Genomic DNA, 15700 nt, shown 5'->3' on the forward strand with positions numbered 1-15700 from the left:
TATATTAAAAATTGCTGCAGCATTTTTGCGTTTATATTATTCTTAATACATTCAAAGCCTCCGAAGTTTGCTTACAATATTCACGTTTGATCGCTTCTTTTGTTTTAATTACTAATAGAGAAAAAAGTTAATAACATTAATAATTAATTATTCCATATTTTTTCGTAATAATATTTCTGAAATATAGACTGTATTATATATAATACAGAATAAAAAGAATAGCAGATATGTTTAATAATACGGATTCCTTTGCGACTCGTCGTGAAAGTAAGCTGATCATCAAAAATTATGAAAATTTGAGTTACGTTTGACGTGTGTAACCTGATCTTTACATCACAGAAAAGATCATAAATTTATTCGATTTATATACATCTAATAATAATAATCCTTATTACAATAAAAATCACTGGATACATATCTACGTAATGTAAAATTAGACACGATAAATCCCGATAAAATGATAATAAAATAAATAAGATAAAAATACGTAAGTAAATATAAAGAAGTAATCAAGGTGGTCGCTCATGACTAGCCCATAATATGGAGCGGTCCTCCATCCAGCTGGAGGAACACACGAAAATATTCGCGTCCATGTGCCCGGACGAAATCCTCGATCATTACGACGATTACGAGACCCGGGAGTACTACACCACCCTGATGCTCGGCGATGTTTCAGGTCGGATCACCGAGTGGTCCATTTCGTGTCCCGTTCATCGATCGTGCACGTTGGTGATCACGCGTAATTTTCGCTGCAGGCTTCACAGACCTCACGGAGAAGTACACAAAGACCGGCGTAGGCGGCCCGTCCAAGTTGTCGGAGACCCTGAACAGCTACATCGGCGCGATGGTCCAGGAGATCCTCTCGCACAACGGCGACGTGCTGAAATTCTCCGGCGACGCGTTCATAGTCATGTGGAAACTTGAGGAGGGTATGATCATGCGTGACATCGCGATGGAAGCGATACAAACCGCGTGTATCATACAGAAGCACTTCGGCACTTACGACACCGATGTTGGCGTCACCCTGAAAGGTACACGTCAGAGATTGATGAATTTTCAGATTTTCTGAAGATTCTCTCGAAGTTGCATCAGAATAATGTATAATTTTCCTAAAGGTTTTTTTTATTTTTGAAAATATCTTAGAAGATTAATTAGGTGTCTCAATGATTTTGAGAAATTTTTGGGGGATTTTTTGAGAATCATATTGATGATTATATTTTTCATAGTGAAGCTTGCCATCGCTTCCGGGAAAACGTACTTCACGTCTATTGGCGACCCGAAAACGATGTCACACTATTTAATCACTGGTAGACCGGTTTGGGACGTAAAACTTGCCGAAGGACTATGTCGGTATTATCGAAATATTGCTTTCAAATTTATACATTGTTACAATTCCGCATTGTATATTGTATAAATGAGTGAAGATCATTAATCTGTTTGTGTATTATTTCTATTTATAAATTTGTAATTTGTGTGACAACGATAAGAAAAGAATTAAGTCAAATGTCAAACTGCATGACTGAATGATGTCTATTCAGGGGTGGTGATATCCTCGTGACACCCAGCAGCTGGCAATGGGCGAATCCCAACGAATACATTTACGAGAAGTTACCAGACGGCTTTCACACGCTAATCATAGCTTGCTCGGGGATGTGGTATCAATCTAGGACGCATGATGTCGATAACGAGATGGAGAACGGCACGTAATTCTATATTGTGTCAAGAAGATCTTTGCTCTTATGACAAAGACAAATCACGTATAAAAATTTAAAAAAAATAAAAAATGATTAATAATATATGCATTGCAATCATCAGAAGAGAAGCACAACGAACAGTTAAGCAATGACAAAGATTCTGTCGAACCGTTATCAGTTGCCGAGCTACCAGTCACGAAATCTACAGCAGCCTTGATGAATCTGGCGAACGATAGTGTGAAAACTCGCGACATCAAGCAAGTCGATTACAGTCGTGAGTAATACAAGCGAAGAATACGTGCAATTCATTTACACTGGTTTACAAATCACGATGGTAAGATCATGTCTTGCAATCACGACGGTGCAGTAAGGCCGAAAGTCATAAAGGTGGCCAAAGCACACCTGAAGGATGCGCTGAGGAGCTACTTGCTTCGACCGGTAGTGCGATCCATAGAAATGGACGAGCCGCTGGAACATCTTACAGAGATGAGGCAGGTGGTCATAGTCTTTATCAACGTCATCACGGCAAATATAGAGAAGAAAGGACTGATCTCGCTCGTCAACGAGGCCTACAAGTTGGTCTGCGGGTAAGCACGACTCCAGAATCATACTTCAATCTGGTAAAATCTGGTAAAATCGACGCATAGAGAGAGAGAGAGAGACGCGAAGTTATTTCGGAGTGAAGAATCATTGATACTTTTGGGATTCATCAAGGATAGTCGGTCAGATGCAGGGATGCGTGAACAAGATGTCCCTCTTCGACAAGGACCTGCTATTCCTTTGCATATTCGGACTACGTGGCTACAAACACGAGCTGGAGTCGCAGATTGGTCTGAGATGCGCCACGAAGGTGCGACAAGATCTACTAGCGATGAAGAACATAAAATCCGTAACGGTTGCCGTTACCACCGGGATGACATATTGCGGCGTGGTCGGCCACGTTTTACGTAGAGAATACACCGTGATAGGAATGTCGGTGAACAAGGCAGCGCGTTTGATGGTCGCATACAGCAACAAGGTATCTTTAGAGAGATTATATTTTATTCATTAAATTGATTAAAGTAGATAACTGCTCAGCTTAGCAACAAATTTGTTTTTTCAAGGTAATATGCGATCGCGAAAGTTTCCTACATTCTCGTCTCGAAGCGAGGCATTTTATATTGCAAGAGCCGAGACACCTGAAAGGAATTACGAACGTCGGACCTGTCTACGAGTTTCAGGAACAGACGAAGTAATTTTTCTGGAATTCAATTGTCCTTTGCAAAATATTATTCTCTCAAAATTCTTAACACGAAAATCTACTCAGACACATTGAATCCGAATTAACATGGAGCAAGTATCCTCTGCTAGGACGAGAAGCGGAAATAAAGATCTTCCAACAAATCCTAACGAATCTGATGAAGTACTCTGCGGTGGACAAAACAGCGCAACGCGATTTGAGGGTCGAATACAACACGCTGGTTATAAAGCAAGTCATCAATACATGTAATTTTTATCGCAGTCAGCGCTAATATTTAAATTTAAATTTAAAATTCTTCAGGGGCAAACCGCGGATCGGCAAGACGAGATTGTTAAATGAAATCGCGCAGAACATTCCCGCGGAAATCCCGTGCAACTTCATCTCCTTAGTGATGAACGACGCTAAGGTTGACGAATCTTTTTCCGCTCATATTTATAATAGCATTGAGTAACCAAATCAGGAACGCTAATTTTTCTGTTCTACATAGAAATCAATACTCGTGTTACATTTATTTACCTTGAGCAGTCATTAATTCTTTTATCATCAAAACTCAGATTTGAAGCTAAGTCGAAAGCAATTATTTTCCTCTCTTAGCACAGGTCTCTTACAGCCTGATCCACCTGATCTTTTCCATGCCGTTGGGTTTCAACGTCACTTCTACGGCGAAGGAGCGCGAGGATAAACTGGTTTCTCAACTGGGCCACGTACGGCAACCCGAGTTTCTGTGCGCCCTCAATCAACCCTTCAACGTGCACTTCGCAATGAACGCGCGGTACAAAGCGTTGTCCGAGAAACAAAAGCACAACGTGCTGCAGAAGTTTCTGCTCAAACTGATGCGGGATTGCTTCAGGAAGCTGTGGGTAGTGATTATCGACGATGCCGAGTACAGCGACAATGATTCCATGCTACTGTTCGGCACGATGGTCCAATTGAACACGGTGTTCTTCGTACTTAGCGTTGGACATAAGCTCAATGCCCAGTACGAAGTGCACCCAGCTGTCTTGAAAAGAGCCCAAGTACGAGCATCAATTAGAAATGATTTCAGATATTTAAGTTGCCATTAAAATCTGAATGATTATTCGGAGTGATTAAAACGGATTAAAAATTTATTATCTGACAAGGTGATTGAACTGAAACACCTAGACAGATGGTACCACGCAGCACTCGTGTGCCAGATTCTCAATGTCAGCGGAATTCCTGCTGAACTCGAAAAGTTAGTCGTTTTCAATAATATAATATATGCATTAATAAATAATAAACTCTCTAGATAGATATCGACTTTTCATCGGTAATCTCTCTGCACATTTACATCTTATTTTTGTTTAGATTGATCCAAGAAAAAAGTTTCGGCAATCCGGGGTGGATAGAAAGTTATTTGGTGAGCCTTATGCAATCTGGCAGCCTCGTAATAATGCACGTCCGCCGAGCGGAAGCCGAGGAGATAGGCTACATACTTCCTCCCATCTCTATGCTGAAAAAGTTTGTCTTCAATCTTAAATTTAAATTTTTTTCATACATGTATATCATTGATATACATAATTAATTAGATAATGATTACTCAGATACATCGCAAAGAAACTTTTTATAAATGACGGCGAAGAAGAAATGATAGAAGAAGAGCGTTCAGACAGATGGATGATGTACAGAACAAGCTATCGAGTAGGCTTTCGCGCTTTCTCTCTTTAGGCAATAATTATTGTATATAATCGATATTTCAATTTTAGAATGACGCAATAACACTAGGTCGGCCAGGCATTCTCCGTAAATCGGAAACAATAATCGATGAAGAATCAATCACCGTATGCAACTTTGCGAAAGGATTCGTGCCAGAGGAGGGAAACACTGAAATGACAATGGACGGTAAGAAATTAAATCCCTTTTGTGTACTATCGTTAATTATAATTAATCAAAATGTATTTTATACAATACCGATTTTTTTATGGTGAAATTGATACTCGATTATAAGATAATACAACTTTGCGTTGTCAGTAATGATCATGAAGATTTTCGACTCGCTGACACCGCTGGATCAATTACTATTAAAATGCGCGTCAGTGTTGGGAGAAATCGTTAATAGAAGCATGCTGCAGTATCTAATGGAAGACAGAACAACGAGGGAAATTGGAGTCGGTAAAAAAATATCTATAACGCAAATGTAAACTTTCAATTGCGGCATGCAATTAGGAAGAAGTTCAGCATGGTAATGCTTGTAATGCTATAATGTATCGCCATAGCCATTCAGAAGCTCTTTGATCTTCGAATTTTTGGATGCGCACGAGGAGATTTTACTACGAGTACCAGACCGCTAATATTTTATAGAAACGTAAGGAAAGCTAGCGTCGAGGGGGAACTCGAATGCGAGTGTGTGGCCCTCGCAATACCAGGTATAAGTGAAAAAAAACTTAACTCAGAGGTAATTTATCTCATTAATTTTGCAATAAAAATAAAACTCGTGCAGTTGAGCTCGATGACTTGCCACGCTACGCGTCCTGCGGTCTGATGCGTTTCAAAATGTCGATGTTTCGCGAAACCACTTACAGGTGACACAATTAAGATGATGCTCTGCCAATCACATTAATTATTAACACGTGTGCTGAATCTAACGCTTGAAATATTATATAACAATCGATATTTTTTTTCATGTGAAGATTACTCACGGAAACGCAAAAGATGGACTTACACAGCAAGACGTTGAAGTACCTTCAGCGAAACACCAGACGCTGCATGACATGCGGCGAATTGCACTTTACAAAATTATTAGGCAAAACTACTCAACCGGAGATTGGTAAACGAAGAAGAGCAACTATCGAGTTTCCCAACACGCATCAACTTGATGAAGCAACCTATATCTTTAAAGAGGAAGGAGGAAACGGTATAATACATATATTCCGGATCAACTTGATCAACTTGTCATAAAATTAACAATATTAAAATTAACAAAGATTATTATTTTTATAACATGGTAATTTTATATACGTATACGTTATGGCTATTTTCTAACAAGATAAAATTATTACAATTGCAAGATATACAAGTGACTAGGAAGCGAATACCGTGTCTCGGCATTTTTCAAAAAGTGGGCAGAAAGTTGACGAAGACCTTTTCCAAGGTTGATTTCACCAACTGTCAGTGTCACCTGATATTAACGGCCGTTTATATGCAAATGTTGGAACATTGGCGTGGGATCGGTAAGTTGACATAAATCCTCATAAAAATGTAATAAATGTAAAAATATAAAACATATTATATTAAAAAAATTATTTTCTATAATTTATAAATTATAAAAATTTAATTGCTAAAAATATCCTCTGACTAGGAAAGGAAGACATGATATTGGCGGCGATATTGGAGTTTGTTGAAGTCTGCTTGATAGGCTACAACATACCTCAGGCCCGCAGACTTTTACACGACGCTGAAGTTCTCCTAAAGAAAGTAAGATGAGTCTACCTAAGAATAAAAATAATGAAATTAAGAGAAAGCAAATTCTAATATTGATTCTTAATTGCAGATGTTCGAGAGCAACAAGGAAGAAGTGGTGGTCCTATCTTATCTCATGGCAAAGATCCAGACGCTTCAAGGTAGATGTTATCTGGAAAACGGCTTGCTCTCCGAAGCGAAGAAGAAACTAAGAGAGGCAATCAATAGTTTAGGCTACAATTTTCCAAGTTACGAAGTTCTGATCAACTTGGAGACAACAATTCAATACGAATTACTAAAATGGCGTTTGACCTGTCCTATGCGATGGAAAATCAATACCACCGATGAACAAAGTATGGATTACATCGAGCTGCTGGCTAATTGCTTGGCACAGATGTTTGACGTTTTCAGAGTAAGGATTGTTGCTTTCTAAAATGCATGCAAACTTATAAATCCGACTTCCGTCAATGATTTATCAAATCACTCACTCTGCTCTCAGCACACTCTCAACACATCACGATATTAAAATTAATTTTAATGAATCATGAAACTCGATTATCATTCTTATGATATTTTGCAGGGAACAAGAGGAATGAAGAAACAGACACGTCTAGCGGCCATATGGAGCTTAAATGCTGCGCTGGATTCATCCAGAAATTTTTACATACTCTGTGCTTCCTTCTCGAACATGATGATCACTGCGCATGTTTTTAAAAACAAGTACGTGTCCAGTTTAATAAAATTAATAATTACCAAGTAATACTTTTATAATTGCTACTATCACAATTTAGTGTATATGCGCTTTGCATTATATGTGACGTTATATTAAATTTCTCCATTAAGAAACCATTAATGAAATCATTTGAATTTTATTTAACTATTTTTATACAGATCGATCATATCCTGTTTGGAAAACAGAGCTCTCAATATCTGTGCGAAGAAGCGGCACTCCCTTGAATTTCAAGAGCTCAACGCTATTGCGGAGGTTTATGCGGGTGTATTTTTCTTGCGATGGTCGAGAGGAGAGATTAGTAAAGCGATCAGGATCGGTTTTATCACAATAAGGATGGCACAAACTTTGGACTCTACATTTCTCAAATTACTCATATTACCGAGATTAGCGCATCTGCTTATGATTACGTGTCGTCATTCGGAGGCCGTAGCTTTGCTAAGAGAATTGGGTAAGCATCAAATCATCTTATCAAATGCGTCTATTAAATATAAGCTCTATAACAGATCAAGTAAATGGCTATTAAAATTAATTACATAACGAAGTGTATTTTCTTCGAAAATTTCATGCAGAATTTGTGTCGCAAAACAATTTGGACAAATCGGGCCGCACTTGGTACTACGCTAGCTGCGCGGACATGCAACTCGACACCGGTTTTACGATTCTCTCGTTTCAAAATTGCGAGCAATACTATCTCCGAGAAGGGGAGAGCATCATCAGCCTTCAAGATCCCGAAGCAGAGAGACGATACTTTACCTCGATGTGGTTGTGGTAGATTTAACACACAATTTCTTTAGAATTAATTAATTTCGCAAAAAGAAGTACATTAGGCTATTTAAAATCCAAATTTCTGAAATATGTTTCTACGTGATAATACATTTCTCATTGATGAAAGGTGCATCAGAATGCAACAGTGGGAAGCTACAAAAGTTTGGAATAGTAGGAATCTGACAGTCGAAAGCGCGGTGGACGAGCATAAAGTGGCAGCAACGATTACCGCATTGAAAAAATTAGAAGGTCTGCTACTTCTGTACGGTAATAAAAATTGGACAAGTATGTAATTGATGTACGATGTGTTTTGTCGTTATCAATTGCAAGTTGCAATTTTGCAGTAGGGGAAGTTAGTAATAGGAACATTAGCGCACTAAATACGATGGCGGAAATTAAAAGACAACTTAAAGACATCAAGAAAAATATAAAAATGGTGAAAATTGCAATCCCCAGGTATGACAAGAGATGTATTAATTGCAATCCGTTTTGTAGTACAATTTGTAAAATAACAGTGAATCTCTCTCTCTCTTTCATATATTTTCAGATAATATTTCATAAATACGTAAAATGCTTCAATTTTAATTTTGAATTATTTTAATTATTTAACGCACTACAAATTCTATATATATTTCTTTTTGTTCGAAAGATTATCGTGAAAAACTGTATGCTCGTAGGTATATGTTGTTGAAAGCTTACTATTATATGATTCAGTCGCAAAAAAGAGCTGCACTGAAAATGCTACGGCGGACGAAGAAATTATCCATGAAAGTGGACAACAGAATGATTTATACGTGGGCAAATCATTGTCAACAGGTACGATGCAGCTCTTTAATGCAATTTCGAGCATACCTGACCGTGACTGCGCTATTTCCAGGCTTGGCTGGGCGTCATGTCTTCCGTACGCGAGAATTTGTGGAAAGAAAAATCTGCGAGCAAGCTAGATGACGAATGGGATGAGATAGATGCCAACGACTCGACAGTAGTGCCTTTTACATTTCCGTTGCCGCGATATGTTCTATGAGTGTCTATAATCGTAGCGCCACATGTGTATCATAACGGATATATATTTACATTAATGCATATACATTATAGTTACAATTTATCATTAATTAATTTAATTTCTGAAGAGTTAATAATGGGCACTAACCCGTAAAGTTAAAAATTCAGTTTGAAAATATTACAATAATCGTTCACTGTAATTTGTTTATTTCATAATATACATCATTAATCTATAAATATTACCATTTTACCAGCCACGCTGTTTACTTTGTGAAGCCGACGTTAGAATCCACGTTTTGTACTCCTTCTTCTTAATCTGCGCTTGCTTGTGTCTCGGATGCGTTTTACACATTACAAACCATCTCTCTTTTCTCGCTACCAAAAAACAGTCCTTGCAACGGAGTTGCAACTGGGTTTTAAATTTTAGACCACATATTGAATTATATATGGGCAAGATAGGTTGCAAAAGATTGAATGTGCTGTGACCAGAAAGACTGCTTTGTGGATGATCCAATTTTCGTCTGTCGCATACGTAGTGGATGTTGCGAGCCGTCACACCTCGCACAGTTCTGATCGAGAGAATGTTTGAAATAGTGGAATTAATTGCTCGATGCATAGATCTAAGAATGACACCAGCATTCATTTTCGCTGCAAGAAGAAATGGATACACATCAATATAATAAAACCAGACACAAATAATATAACCAGAATTCGTTAAACAGAAATAAAAATCTATTCTTGGAAGAGCGATTGTTAAAAAATAAAGATATATATTTTATATGACAGTAGGTTCACATAACTTTTTGTAACATCATTGAAGCATTGAAAGCATTTGTCGAATAATATCATGCGTGCAGAATTATGTACTTGTTGATAACAACCAGCATAAGAGGTTAAGATCTTCCAACAAGTTTAACTTACTTGCTGCGAAATGACAAGCGATGAATGAACGAATTTAGCAATTTAGAAGTACACGAAGACAGACAATTGCATAATGCAATAACTGGCGAAAAACTTAAACAGCAGTTTTTTATATTCAAGATTGTCTCTCAGAAAACCCGCTGCGAACCTCCACTGTAAAGTAGTACGAATCAACGACGAGCGCTTGTCTAGTTAAGCAATTTCTAGGGATTTCGTCCCTGCGCAACTTCCTCACTTTGCGCATGCGTAAGATGCTAACAGGGAATTGTATATTGCAAGAACAAATAGTGGCAAACTGCGGCAAGCTGACGAAGGACGATTGGAGTAACGATTTTTAGGTTACGTCGCATAAACCTACTTCGAGCTTCGTTCGCAAGACACCGACAAAATGTCCAGGAGGAACCCCGAGGACGATTATAGAAAAGGTTTTGTTCACTTTATCTATTACGCTATTCTTAAGGATATAAAAATCACGTCCGTTTCGTGTTTCGATGAAAATGCTAGAACGATCATTTACGCAGGACGTTTAATGCGACGTCCAGAGAATTAGCGCGAAGTGAAATGCTACGTAGGATGATCACAGTAGAGTCGCTTAAAGATTAATAGTTTTGAGAGAAATGAGCAAAAAATTGACATTGCCTATGTATCTGTTAATTATGCATTGTTCTCTGACGCCACGTTTTGTAACTATGTAGTGAGTATAAATTCCGTTTGCACTAAAAGTATAATTCTCATTGTTTTTTTATAATAACGTTTTCTCTCTTTCTCACGCACGTGCAGATTGAAAAGTGTGTGTGTCGTGAAACACATCTGTGTTTTGCAGAATCTCTTAAGCGATCTTATATAATTGAACAGCTGATTCCTAATGAATCCATTTTTATAGGACACAAACACTGAATTAAGCATAAGACGCTTAAAGATTTCCGGTTAAAAAGTCAACTTTGTTTAACTTGATCTGAACTTTGCCAGTGTTTGACGTTGTCAGGGTCAAGTGTCTACAGAGCCGAGGATGACAGGAGACTGGATGACAGGGATCGGGACCGTTCGCCGCTTAGGTCCGAGGAGCGTTGCGAGTCAGACAACCAGCCCGATACGAAGAAACAGAAGTTAACGTTCGGTTTTGGAAAGAAGACCAGCAACGAGCAGAAGAAGGGAATTCAGATCAAACTGGGCTCGGGCTCCGTAAGTGAATCTGCACAGATCAAGTTGGTGCTTCATAGAAGCACATCCGTGTTCTCTGCAGCACGGGTTGTCTTTTCTGAGCCGTTCTCTTTTTCATAACATATTTCTCTCCGCACCGTAGAAGCCAGCTGCAAAAGTAGCGACAGTACAAAAACCAACGGTGGCGTCTGTGTTCAATGCGGACGATGACGACGAACCGGAGGAGATGCCGGCAGAAGCGAGGATGAGGATGCGAAATATCGGCCGCGAGACACCGACATCGGCCGGCCCGAACTCGTTCGGCAAAACGAAGCAGGGCTTTTGCGACTCGAAGAAGATATTTGAGAAAACGTTAAAAAAAGCAATGGAGGAGGCGAACAAATGACTTTCCATTGTGCTGTATACATATGGGGAAATTACTTGTACATTAATTTTACCTACTTATTAGAATTTTGCTCTCACTGGAATCAAATGTATGTATTTTTATGGAATGTAAGTAACTGGTTGAATCAGAGCTCAGATTTAACTGCAGTCTCGCTTGGAAATTTAGCAAATATATATATATATATATATATATATATATATATATAGATTGTGCATGCCTTCACATACACAATGCATAAATAAATATATCTTTATTCAAAACTTATTCGATTCGATAAACTTAACAATTCCATTTTTTTATATATATTATCGATTTATTAGATGTTAGGTTTTCGTGAGAAATTTGTGTATAAAAACACAATTCTTTTTCTCTTAAAGTGATGAAAGCAATAACAGTATGCTCTGTAATTTATCTGAGATAAATAAAGAATCCCAAACATTAATTTTATGTATTTTACTTTATTTAAATCGAAATTAATTTGACATAGTAAAATTATTTCCTGTTCTGCTGACCCTGGCGCAGATCCTATAAGCAAAGAAATTACATAAAATAGATTTTTAATCACATATAATAAAACATCTAAAGCTTTGTTATTGAAGAAATTAATTTTAACAATTTACAAAGCACAAATGCTTCATTATAATAATTATTAGATTTCTATTAAATTATTTCATTTAATTATTGCAAAGCACCGCAAAAAATTGATAGAGCAGTTTGGAAATCATTAAATTTACATTCATAATTCAAACTCTACTACTATTAAACAGATCTTTAAAATCTGCTGCAATTAAATAATCCAGAAAATGTATTTAAGTTTATAATTACCCTCGGGAAGTTGCGGACAGGAGGTGTTCTGATACGACGATCAGCCTTGGACCTGTTGCGCACTACCTTGGAGTGAATGGCGCAGGAGACGCAGTAGTGCAACTTGGCGTACAACTTGGGCAGCTGATACGACTGGTAGTAACTGGCCTCCGTGATATCTCGTACGGCAGCAGCTTCCACGATATTACGGATCACAAATTTCTTAATGGCCTTGTCCTTAGGGACGCAGCGGGCACAATTGGTGCAACGCACCGCGTTGACGTGGCCACGTCCGTGCTTAGCGCGTCCACCATTTCTGCGTTTGCAAGTCTGCAAGGAGATACACAAAGTTGAATACTTTTATGCACAAATATATATATATAGGTTAGCTTATTATTAATCGTGGTCGCGATCCGTCCTTGGATCTTTCCCTCGCGAATTTGCAATAAGTTACAATTATATGATCCATTTTAACGAAAATCGAAGAAAGTGCGCGTGAACTACGCGTTGCAAGATACTCTTGCAGTAATTGAACGAACCGCACGATAGCAGCCACATGGCCACCAGCCACCGAACTCTGTCTGATGCGAAAGAATATCGTTCCCCGAGGAATTTATATCTCCAAAATACACCTCGCGCTCGGCTTCGTTCGTTACAAAAATATTTTGCAAATTGTAAAACGCGCGATGTAAAAATTCAAGTAAATTATGAGCGATAAACAAAGCGAATTACCATTCTGTAGGCGATCCGCACAGGAGAGACTGCGAGGGACTCAGAACGGAAGTAAGCGCAATAGCAGAGTTGGCCATAGATGATGCAAAAGTGAAGAGGCGCAACTCTATGGTTCCATAAAACTTTTGGGCCGTTCTTGTGACGAGATTCTTTTTGATATTTTTAAACATACGGCTGCACGTATCGTGATAACTTTCGGAAACGATTCCGATCGGAATGATTCCGTTTTCACATTTTTCCCTAGAAAAAAGAAAGGGAGGAACAGACCTCCGGGCCTAATTATTAGGCCAACAATGACCAACAAACGACTCGTAAAGTCAAAAATTAAAAAAGTAAAAGTTGCCCGGCTAACTTCCCAGAGGTGAAGAACAGGGAAGAAAGGGACAAATGTGGAATCATTCCGATCGGAATCGTTTCCGAACAGTATCATAATACGTGCCCTGATTAGCTAACAAGTATCTTAAAATCACATCCAAAACGGAATATTATCCTTATATTTATATTTATTATATTTATCTTTACTATATTATTATCTAGATTTTTATCTTCCAAAGGAATTATCGAATTCTGTGTTTATAAATATACAAGAGCATTATATTAAATAAGATAGATACATATTAGGTTTAAGCATTTTTATTTTTATAAATTATATTAAAATTAAAATGTATTTTATATTATATTACATATTCAAAAATGCTATTATATATATATAAATGTATTCCTAAATACTATAACCGTAATATATAACTAAATATATACATTTGTTGTTCATAACACCATTGATATACATTCACGTATAGCTTAAAAAATATAAATGTAAAATATATTTTTCAATCAAAGTTCATATTATTACGCCTTTCTATGTCTCTAATCTCCAGCATCCCCGTTTTGAGATGTAATTTCATAATCTCTCTCCATATGTCCATCCTGTGTTGTTCGTTGTCAACGCCAAGACGCAGCAAGATGTTTTCGTTTATTCTTAACAATACTCTTCCTGTAATGTCATGCTAAAGAAATGTAAGATATTTATATTCATGCCAATCTTCTCTGACAGGAAAGATCAGAAAAATTAACGACTTTCTATGAACGTAGCATCTTACATAAATTATTACAGAGAATAAAACTGCTGCGAGGGACACAAATCGTGACGAAGCTTGGTAAGCCAAAATCTCAAAACAGGAAAAGAATACGCTTACGTGCAAAAACTTTTCGTGATACAGCTGATAATAGTCGCTGCAGTGTCGTCTCAGCCACTTTTGCACGTCCAAAACATTCCACAGGTATACCGGACGTGGTCGAGCTGTCTTATTCTGTATGCAGTTTACAATTACAATTAGTTAAGTTAGTAGATCTTACAAAATTCCTTGTACATGCAATCAGAAGAAGAAATGAATGCTCCAAACGTCTTACTTTCGGTTTATTACTGGGATTAATGATCTCCTCTACCATTGTGTTTCTAATTGTCGAAATGACAGAGCGTAAATTGAAATTTATGACGGAAAATAATCATCACAAAAATTATAATAAATTGTAATACATCTTTGTAATTCTGTCATAACGATAATATAACTTGTAACATATATTTCACAAGTCTTCGAGCATTGAATTGAGTCGTACTACTACCAGAGAGAAACCTGAGAGCGGCCACCAGCCTCCACGGGCACATTTCCTGACGTTTGACGCGCCGCCTAACAAAGTGGACGTGAACTAGTTCGTTACGCTCGGTAATGATACATGATTCGTGTCCAAACTATTCATAAGGAAGCTTTCCCATGTAAACTCTACTTTCGAACGAGTCATAGTGCGTTCGAAAGGGAAGGTAAAAATATTAATGTCGTGTTCGAGGGTTTGGGTGTATGAGCCTTGGTTTCGGAGAAATTTACATCTAAAAGTAAGCATTTTCCAGCGGTACGAAAAGTACCATGAATAGCTACAATTCGGCGTGAAGCGCGGTGGTCCAGTGGCTAAGCGCGAGACTCGTATTTTGCCATCCGTGCAAGTTGGGTTCGAGACCGAGTTGTGATAATTTTTTTTCTTCGGATTTTTGTTTCTTTGTGTTTGCATTATATTTTTTTATTATGTAAATAATAAATTATTATGTAAATAATGATTTATTATGTTTTATTATATTTTGGAGGTATACGTATATGTATAATGAGACATAAGCATATACATTTAACATTTGTAAACTTTTTATTTATTTATATAGTTTGTATACTGTCGAGTGTTTATTTATTATAAAATTCTGACTCATTAAAAAAAGTGTCACAACCTCTGTGCCTATGACTGTACAATGTTGCGGATGAAAATTTATATAAAAGCATTTATGTTTTTTATGCTTTTATATAAATTTTCCATCCGCAACACTGTACAGTTATGTCAGAATTTTATAATAAATAAACACTTGACAGTATACAAACTATATAAATAAATAAAAAGTTTACAAATGTTAAATGTATATGTTTATGTCTCATTATATACGTATACCTCCAAAATATAATAAAACATAATAAATCATTATTTACATAATAATTTATTATGTACATAATAAAAAAATATAATGCAAACACAAAGAAACAAAAATCCGAAAAAAAAATTATCACAACTCGGTCTCGAACCCAACTTGCGCGGATGGCAAAATACGAGTCTCGCGCTTAGCCACTGGACTACCACGCTTCGCGCCGAGTTGTAGCTATTCATGGTATGTACTTTCCATACCGCTGGAAAATGCTCACTTGTATCATTACCGAGCGTAACGAACTAGTTCACGTCCACTTTGTCAGGCGGCGCCAAACGTCAGGAGGCTGGTGGCCGCTCTCAGGTTTCTCTCTGCTACTACTTCCCTT

General features: G+C 37.5%; 4 protein-coding genes across 4 annotated transcripts; 2 read left to right on the forward strand and 2 right to left on the reverse strand.

The window, feature by feature from the left end:
• Nucleotides 1-824: 824 nt before the first annotated feature.
• LOC109610795 (adenylate cyclase type 10-like) lies at nucleotides 825-9084 on the forward strand. The gene is made up of 22 exons (XM_026970424.1): nucleotides 825-1031; nucleotides 1227-1350; nucleotides 1539-1677; nucleotides 2034-2281; nucleotides 2409-2712; nucleotides 2798-2925; nucleotides 3001-3162; nucleotides 3235-3340; nucleotides 3534-3950; nucleotides 4056-4147; nucleotides 4261-4437; nucleotides 4709-4794; nucleotides 5169-5318; nucleotides 6251-6366; nucleotides 6443-6763; nucleotides 6932-7071; nucleotides 7243-7532; nucleotides 7654-7852; nucleotides 7977-8116; nucleotides 8194-8305; nucleotides 8527-8665; nucleotides 8727-9084. Exons 1-22 carry the CDS (start codon nucleotides 845-847, stop codon nucleotides 8871-8873), a joined length of 3924 nt encoding a protein of 1307 aa, XP_026826225.1. The 5' UTR covers nucleotides 825-844; the 3' UTR covers nucleotides 8874-9084.
• Nucleotides 9085-10042: 958 nt separating this feature from the next.
• Nucleotides 10043-11757, forward strand: LOC105276397 (PEST proteolytic signal-containing nuclear protein-like). Its single transcript, XM_011333971.3, has 3 exons — nucleotides 10043-10197; nucleotides 10758-10954; nucleotides 11076-11757. Exons 1-3 carry the CDS (start codon nucleotides 10161-10163, stop codon nucleotides 11316-11318), a joined length of 477 nt encoding a protein of 158 aa, XP_011332273.1. The 5' UTR covers nucleotides 10043-10160; the 3' UTR covers nucleotides 11319-11757.
• On the reverse strand, nucleotides 11757-12959 carry LOC105276396 (40S ribosomal protein S26). The gene is made up of 3 exons (XM_011333969.2): nucleotides 12855-12959; nucleotides 12144-12452; nucleotides 11757-11843 (listed from the first exon to the last, which is right to left on the reverse strand). The coding sequence occupies exons 1-3, from the start codon at nucleotides 12855-12857 to the stop codon at nucleotides 11811-11813; spliced, it is 345 nt and encodes a 114-aa protein (XP_011332271.1). The 5' UTR covers nucleotides 12858-12959; the 3' UTR covers nucleotides 11757-11810.
• A 590-nt stretch (nucleotides 12960-13549) lies between these two features.
• Nucleotides 13550-14502, reverse strand: LOC105276395 (protein aveugle). The gene is made up of 3 exons (XM_011333968.3): nucleotides 14265-14502; nucleotides 14051-14164; nucleotides 13550-13861 (listed from the first exon to the last, which is right to left on the reverse strand). Exons 1-3 carry the CDS (start codon nucleotides 14301-14303, stop codon nucleotides 13685-13687), a joined length of 330 nt encoding a protein of 109 aa, XP_011332270.1. The 5' UTR covers nucleotides 14304-14502; the 3' UTR covers nucleotides 13550-13684.
• Between the last annotated feature and the right edge of the window lie 1198 nt (nucleotides 14503-15700).

The sequence above is a fragment of the Ooceraea biroi genome, chromosome 6 (assembly GCF_003672135.1).
Source record: "Ooceraea biroi isolate clonal line C1 chromosome 6, Obir_v5.4, whole genome shotgun sequence".
Lineage (NCBI taxonomy): Eukaryota > Metazoa > Arthropoda > Insecta > Hymenoptera > Formicidae > Ooceraea > Ooceraea biroi.